This window comes from Tenrec ecaudatus, chromosome 3, assembly GCF_050624435.1.
Source record: "Tenrec ecaudatus isolate mTenEca1 chromosome 3, mTenEca1.hap1, whole genome shotgun sequence".
Taxonomy (NCBI): Eukaryota; Metazoa; Chordata; class Mammalia; order Afrosoricida; family Tenrecidae; genus Tenrec; species Tenrec ecaudatus.
In genome coordinates, this window is record NC_134532.1 from 219,497,316 (window position 1) to 219,505,369 (window position 8,054).

Below are 8,054 nucleotides of genomic sequence, written 5' to 3' on the forward strand. Positions count from 1 at the left end.
TGGTGACCTGCCTTGCTGTTTGCTGCCTGTGTATATAGAGCCTAGCTCTCTCTACAGAGGATGAACTAGCGGCCCTCAAGACTTGAAGGACTTCCAGTGTCTCACAACTCTCTCAGGGGAGTGAGTTGCACTGAGCCATTTGCACTACTTGATAATTTAACTGTTCATGTCTTGTATTATATATCTATCTGTATATACTTTAACAGTTCATTTCTTGTGTTATCTATCTATATATAATTACTAAATATCTGATTTTGTCTCTCTAGAGAACCCTAACACACTGTGTGATACCCACGCATGTTACCATGTGCATGTATGGGCTCGTCTGTGGGGTGCATGCATGCCTGTGTGTGTGCATGTGTGCTCGAGCGCATGAATGGTGTGTGCACTGGGTGCATGTGGGTGTAGACCTGTGGGGGGGGGTTGGGCGCAAGGAGACATAGCCGCTCTGAAGCAGAGGGGTGAGGCACAGCCCCTACCTGCCAGACCCCAGCATTCTTCGGCAGAGCAGCCTCCCCATGGGCCCTGCCCTCCTCAAAGACCCTCCAATGGTGTGTGGCCGAACTCCATGACCACCCAGTGACCCTGGAAAGCACACCCACCCGCATACCCTCCCTATAGAGCATGCCAGCCACAGAGCATATGCCGCCCTGGCCTGCAAACCCCACCCCAGCCTGGCCAAGATCACCTTCCCAGGTGGCGGGCAGTTCTGTCTGCGCATGCTTGGTCTGTGGTGGCCTGGGAATGTTGGGGGTGGGGCTAGAAATGGGGCCGAGTCTTGGGTGGTTCCAAAGGCCCTGCACCCCAAAGTGGCCCCCAATAAGATGAGCGCCCCTCATGATGGGAGCCCCCACAGGCCCCAGCTGCTAGCACTGGTCTCTCTGAACACCATCAGTTCTTTCATCTTTCAAAGCCCCACTCCACTCCAGGTAGCCTAGCACATGGGGGAGGGGATCCTTCTCTGGCCCCGCTGACTCCTGGACAAGTTAACAGCACCCTGAAGCCTAGTTAACAGCACCCTGAGGCCAACCTAGCTTCAGCACACAAGGGACACCTCCAGGCAGGGGCTTGACTCGGAGGACAAAATGCTGGGTGAGAGAGGGCAGGGGGCACTTCATGACCTCGGCTAGTGGCTGCCATCTGCTGCTCCTCCTCACAGGCCCCTTTGATGGCGGTCCTTGCCACCAAAACACATTCCTGAGGGTGGGGGGCTTGCACAGGACTCCTGGCTGCCCCAGAGATCATCAGCTGATATTCTACTGTCTGGAAAGGTTGAGTTCTGGCTCGGCCCCAGATGACTGCACACACACACACACACACACACACACACACACACACACCCCACTACCCTGCAGCTTCTGCTGGTGCCCAGCATGGTGGTTCGAGAGCTGCACTGCGCAGAGATGGCAGCCTCTTAGTGAGGTGCCCACCTTAGAGGGCAGTGCCAGCTCGACCAAGGGAGCAGCTGCCCCAAACCTGGAGCCCTTCAGGGGCCACCACGCCCTCCTGGGTACCCAGAGAAGGCTCCACCTCTTTCCCTCCCTCCCCACCCTGGGGTGAAGCGTGTGAGCTTGCCAGCACAAGAGGTGCAGTTCCTGAATTCTGGAGGAGGGGCCACTCAGCATCCCAGCAGGGTGAGGTCAGGCCTTGTGGGGGGGAAGCTGGCCCCCACCTGTCAGCTCCTCCCTCTGGGTCTCTCTCCCGCAGATCTCTGAGCCCGCGTGGGCAGAGTGGCTGCACCTGCGAGAGGAGGGCGGGGGTGGGGTGGGGGAATCAACGATTACCCCAAGTCAACCTCTTCCTCTATCGGTTCCAGTGAGACGCCCACGGCACCGCCCGCATCCTCTCTCCGATCGGCGAGGGTGGGGGGCGACAGAGACACTGAGTCCATTGCCCCATCCCTTAGAAGAAACACGCTGCACTGGCTGCCAGCACCCACCCTTGCAGGCTGGGTGGCCGCCCAGAGTTCCGCAGCGGCGGCGGCGGCGTCACCATTAGGATTCAGGGCTTCCGCAGTGGCGGCCCCGCAGACCGGGGGCCAGGAATGGAAGGCTGTTGGGCCAGGCGCTTCCAGCCGCGATGCGACCCCCTTCTGCCTGGGCCGCCCCGCGTGCGCCCGCTCCGCCGCCAGAGGCGCGCTCTCCAATCAGGCCGCGGCCCTGGGCTGGCAGTGCTGCGCACGCGAGTGTGCGCGCGCCTCCGCGCGCCTGTGCGCGTGCCCAGGGAGGCGCGGGCGGCTCCTGGCTCTGGGAACTCACCGTCCTGGCCACCGGTCGCTGTCATCCCTGGAAGCGGACGCCTTCGCTGCGCGCGCGCCCCGCGTCGCCGCCGCCGCTCAGCTTGGTCCCTGTGCCCGCGGGAGGGCGGGCGGGGAGGCGGCGGCCGTGGGCTGGGCTGCGGGCCCGCGGGTCCCCAGGGCGTGGGCGACGTGGGCCTGGGCCGGCCGCCCCCGCCCGCCCGCGCGCCCCGCCCCGCTGCGCAACTCGCCCAAGTTGGAAGCGGAGCCCGGCGCTGCACTCGCGCCTAGCGCACGGCAGCAGCAGCGGCAGCGGCAGCCGGCAGGCGGTGGCGGCGGCGGTGGCCGGCGGGCGAGGCGGGCGCTGGCGAGTGCGGGGCGTGGGGGGACGCCGGGCTGGGAAAGTAAAGTTGGCGCCGGAGGCTGTGCGCGGGGTCCCGCGGGAGCCGCCACCCGAGCTTCGGCGCGCCAAGCCCTAGCCAGCCAGATGGCCAGAGGGGCGCCCGGGGCCCCGCCTGCAGCCAGCGCCCCGGCCAGGCCCCAGGGTCGCGCGGGGGCTCAAGAGCGTCCGCTCGGGAACCGTGTTGCCGAGGGCTCGCGGTCAGGGCGCTCCTGGTGAGCCGGCCGAGGGCGGGGCCGCTGGGGGACCCAGGACCTGCCCCCAGCGCCGCCGCGTCGCCGCTCTCGCTTGCTCGCTCTCTCGCTCTCTCCCGGGCGCCTCCCGCTTGGCACTTCCGCGCGCGCAGCGGCGGGGAGCCCAGCAGCCACGCTCCCTGGCACGCCGCCCGCCGCCCCGGCGCGCCGCCACGGCCGAGGGCCGCCTGCAGGGCGCCGCGGTCCCCGTGGGGCGCGCCCGAGCAGCCAGCGGCGATGCAGGGGCCGAGCCGGGCTGCGGGGAGCCCGGGCGGCTCCCAGGCTTCGGGCCGGCGCGCATAGCTTCAGGGAGGACCATGGCGTCCCCGGCGCTGGCGGCGGCGCTGGCGGCGGCGGCGGCGGCGGCTGTGGGCCCCAACGCGAGCGGCGCCGGCGACAGGGGCAGCGGCGGAGGCGCCAACGATTCCGGCGGCGCGTGGGGGCCGCCGCCGGGTCAGTACTCGGCGGGCGCCGTGGCGGGTCTGGCGGCCGTGGTGAGCTTCCTCATCGTCTTCACGGTGGTGGGCAACGTGCTGGTGGTGATCGCGGTCCTGACCAGCCGGGCGCTGCGCGCACCGCAGAACCTCTTTCTGGTATCGCTGGCCTCAGCTGACATCCTGGTGGCTACTCTGGTCATGCCTTTCTCGCTGGCCAACGAGCTCATGGCCTACTGGTACTTCGGGCAGGTCTGGTGCGGTGTCTACCTGGCGCTGGACGTGCTCTTCTGCACCTCGTCCATCGTGCACCTGTGTGCCATCAGCCTGGACCGCTACTGGTCGGTCACGCAGGCCGTCGAGTACAACCTCAAGCGCACGCCGCGCCGCGTCAAGGCCATCATCGTGGCCGTGTGGTTCATCTCGGCCGTCATCTCCTTCCCGCCGCTGGTCTCGCTCTACCGGCGGCCCGATGGCGCCGACTACCCGCAGTGCGCCCTGAACGACGAGACCTGGTACATCCTCTCCTCCTGCATCGGCTCCTTCTTCGCGCCCTGCCTCATCATGGGCCTGGTCTACGCGCGCATCTACCGCGTGGCCAAGCTGCGCACGCGCACGCTCAGCGAGAAGCGCCCCGCGGGCGGCCCCGACGGCGGCTCCCCGACCACGGAGAACGGGCTAGCCACCGCGGCGGTGGTGCCGGGCGAGAATGGGCACTGCGCGGCCCCGCGCGCGCGCACCCAGCCGGAGCCTGAGGAGGAGAGCAGCGCGGCGGCCGAGCGGCGGCGCCGGCGGGGCGCGCTGCGGCGGGGCGGGCGGCGGCGGGGCGCGCCGGGCGAGGACGGGACGGGGACGGCGGCTGCACGGTCCCCGGCCCCGGGCGGCCGCCTGTCGCGCGCCAGCTCGCGCTCCGTGGAGTTCTTCCTGTCGCGGCGGCGCCGGGCGCGCGGCAGCGAGTGTCGCCGCAAGGTGGCTCAGGCGCGCGAGAAGCGCTTCACCTTCGTGCTGGCCGTGGTCATGGGTGTGTTCGTGCTCTGCTGGTTCCCCTTCTTCTTCAGCTACAGCCTGTATGGCATCTGCCGCGAGGCCTGCCAGGTGCCTGGCCCGCTCTTCAAGTTCTTCTTCTGGATCGGCTACTGCAACAGCTCGCTCAACCCGGTCATCTACACCGTCTTCAACCAGGACTTCCGCCGCTCCTTCAAGCACATCCTCTTCCGACGGAGGCGAAGGGGCTTCCGCCAGTGACACACACGCACGCTCCGTGCCCAGGCACCCTCTGGATGGCTGCGGCCCACTGGCCTAGCTTTGCGCTGGAGTCGGGGAAGGGCACAGGCTTCGTCCTGCGTGCCTGGGTGTGGCGGCAGCGCCTACAGCGAGGACAACGGAAGCAGTGGGCAGGGGCGTCAGGGTTAGGATCTGGCGCACAGCAGCAAGGAATGACAGCCAGGACCTCCAGGGAGGAGGGAGGAGAAGGGAGACCACCCCTGCCTTCCCACCTCAGCAGAAGGCTGCCTGCTGCCCATGGGCCTGAACTTGGATGGCAGGGAGAGGGTGGCTGTGAGGTGGGGTGCAGCTTCCCAGGGGAACCCGACCCCCCCACACCACCCAGTATCCCTCTGAGCAAGGGCTGACACCCCCAGACAGACCTGTAGCTGCCCCCAGGCAAGGACGGGTCCTGACCATCTTTGGTTACTGAAAGCCTTTCAGGGTTTGCCAAAAACGACAGCCAAACAACCAAACTATTTTCTAAATAAACCTTTGTAATCGAAGTGCTGGTTTCTGCCCTCCAATCCTTTGGTGGGGGTGGGGAGCGTAGCCATAATACTCTCACCCTCTCCTGACTCTCTGCTCACACCCCCTCTGCCCACCCCTTCCGCAGGGTGAGGAAACAACCCCTTACCAAGTCCACCCTGACTCAGCCACCGTTGGACAGGGCAGAGCTGCTCCTTGGCAGACTGAGACTCTCAGGAGCAGATGGCCTCATCTTTCTCCAGCCTGGCAGCTGGTGGGCTTGAACTGTTGACCTGGCAGTGAGCAGCCCAGTGCTTCTCCCACAGCGCCACTGGGTGGGGTGGTGGTTCCTTGCTGGTGAGGAATGGGGACTGCTTTTATAGACACAATATCTCAACACCGACTACCATAGAGTCAATGCCGACGCATAGGGACCCTACAGGACAGAACTCCCCCACCCCCATCCCACCACCCACCCCGGTGTGTTTCTGAGACTAAATTTTTTTATGAGAGTAGAACACTTCATCTTTCCCCCTTGGATCCAGCTGGTGGTTTAGAACTGCTGACCTTGAATTTAGCAGCCCCATTCTTAGCCACTATATACTAACAGGGCTCCCAGATAGATACAGTATCCACACGGGGAATGAAGGCATGATCTATGTATTCAAAGGGAGATAGGTACAAGCATGTGTGTTCAAACACCTGGGCAGCAGCAGGCAGAGAGGAACGAGAAAGGAGGATGCCCCGAGGACCAGAGGACCAAGCTCAGCATCTGGAGATATGTCCTCCCTGAGTCTCCACTCCTACTCCCTCCCCTGTCCCTCCTGCTGGCATTCAGGGCCACCTGGCCTAGGAGCCAAGCCAGGCTCCAAGGCCAATGGAGGGAACAGCAGTGGTCCTCCTCCCAGGTTCAAGTTCCACATGGAAGCTTTGAGCCATGGGCCTTTGGCCCTTTGGGAAGGAGGGTGAGTGAGAGGCCGAAAGAACCAGGACTTGCCCACAGCTGGAGGGGATTGGAGGCCAAGGCCAGGCCTGCCCCAGATGCCTACTCCGGGCAGGAGTCCACGTTCATGAGCCTGGTAAGGAAGGGGTGTAAGGGAACCACCACCAATGTCTTACTGATTTTGAGACTAGCGAGTCCTGGGGCCCAGGGCAGTTTGGGGGTGGGGTGGGGGTGAGGGGCCAAGCCTGCAGGGTCTAGGGTCAGAGTGACTCCAGGGCCTTGGGGGCCTATGCCATCCTGGAGCCAGCACCCCCAAGGCCTCTGCAACCCTCCCTTTGCAGACTCTGGGGGCAGGGCAAGAGCTGGACCTGGGCATTTGGGGAGTGCAGACCCCAAACACAGGCACTTGGTTCAAGCTTGGCCCTCTGCTTGGCCCTCCCCCCTACCTCCTCCTTGGACCCCTCCTGGTTCTCTGTGCCTATTGACCCCCTTGACCCTCAGTGCTCCGATAGAGCATACCCCTGTCCTGGCTACCATCGGAGCAGGGTCCCCCTTGCAGCTGCTTGGCTCCATCACCCCAACTCTAGGTCCTCCAGACCCCAACTTATATGGGGGCACCACTGTCCTCAAAGGTGCCCCTTGACTGTTCCAGGCAGGAGACAGGCTGAGGGGTGGGGTGGGGCAGAGCCTGCTGGCCACCCTCAGTGAGCTGGTCTGAATGGCCTACACTTCAGCCTGGGGCCATCTCCTACAGGGGAGGCGTCCTTGCTGTGGGGCTGAGCAGGCGCTGACCACGAGCTGAGGGAGTGACCAGGGGAGCTGCAGGGGCACTCTTTAAGGGACCACCTGTTCTGTTGCTAAAATGAGTTCCAGCCTGCACACACATGCAAACACACGCACTTGCACATGCACTTGTACACTCACACAAACACGTGCACATGCACACACTTGCAGTGCACACACACATGCATGCTCTCACACACACTCACACACATGCACTCACATACACACTCAAACACGCACACACCCACACCCATGCTCTCTCACAAACACATGCACACACACACTCACTTCCCCTCCCCCCATGCTTTCTTTCAGGACAGACTCGAAAGGGCTGTCGGGATAGAGGTCCAGTCCAGGCCCCCGTTTTGAAGAGCAAGAGGACCAGTACTCAGGACCCCCCAGGACACCCTTGTCCCTTGAAGGGAGAGGGCAGGGCCAGCAAATCTAAAAGCCAGACCTGCAGGCCGCGGGTCCACCCATGGCAAGCCCCCCTGACTCCCCAGACTGGGATCTTCATGGAAGCACGGCCAGGTCTTTCTCCCTCAGCGCAGCTGGGGAGTTCTAGCCAGCAGCCTTCAAGGTAGTCACAGAGTGCAGACCACTGCCCTCCCAGGGCCTGGGGGCTCAGCGAGTCACATTCCCCAGGCCCCATAGCCTGCTCCCACTTCATCCATGCTGCCTCCTGGGGAGCCGGCGGGGGTGGGGGGCGTGGGTGAGGGGGGGACTACAGGGGTGGAGGAGGTGGAGAGAAGGTTCCGGTGTTTGAGGAACTCCTGATAGAAGTGAGACTTGCCTTTAATTGGGGAGGGGAGGGCTGGGTGCCAGGCTAGGAGGAGCCTGGGGCACCGCCCTTGGCTCTGGGTGGCACCCTGGGTGTCCCTGAAGGGGGCCTGCTTGGTTGGCTTCAGGCAGAAGCAAGTGCAGGGTCTGGGGCATCAGGGTAGGGTGGGGGACAGAGGGGGGCAGAGGGCCAGGTCCCTGCTTTCCCATGATTTATGAGGACAGGGTGACCTGGAGCTGGTTCCCTCCAGGCTGCAGGGCCCCTGGAGGGAGCCCCCAGCCCCTCTCCCCTCCCCTGTTCTGCAGTTCTCCCTGCCCAGACCACTCCAGCAGGCTTAAAGCCCATTCAGCCAACAGATGTTGCCACTTCGTCCTAATTGCTGCCTGCTGAGATGTGCTTCTCAGTGACAAACAGAGCCGGGGAGATCACCACCTCAGAGACCCAGTGTCCCCCTGGGTACTGCTAGAGCTTGGCACCACTGCCCCCAGATGCTGACCCTATGTTATGTCCCAG

General features: G+C 64.2%; 1 protein-coding gene across 1 annotated transcript; it reads left to right on the forward strand.

The window, feature by feature from the left end:
* The first annotated feature begins 3,186 nt into the window (after positions 1–3,186).
* On the forward strand, positions 3,187–5,025 carry ADRA2C (adrenoceptor alpha 2C). The gene has a single exon (XM_075545042.1). It carries the CDS (start codon positions 3,187–3,189, stop codon positions 4,546–4,548), a length of 1,362 nt encoding a protein of 453 aa, XP_075401157.1. The 3' UTR covers positions 4,549–5,025.
* The last annotated feature ends 3,029 nt before the right edge of the window (positions 5,026–8,054 follow it).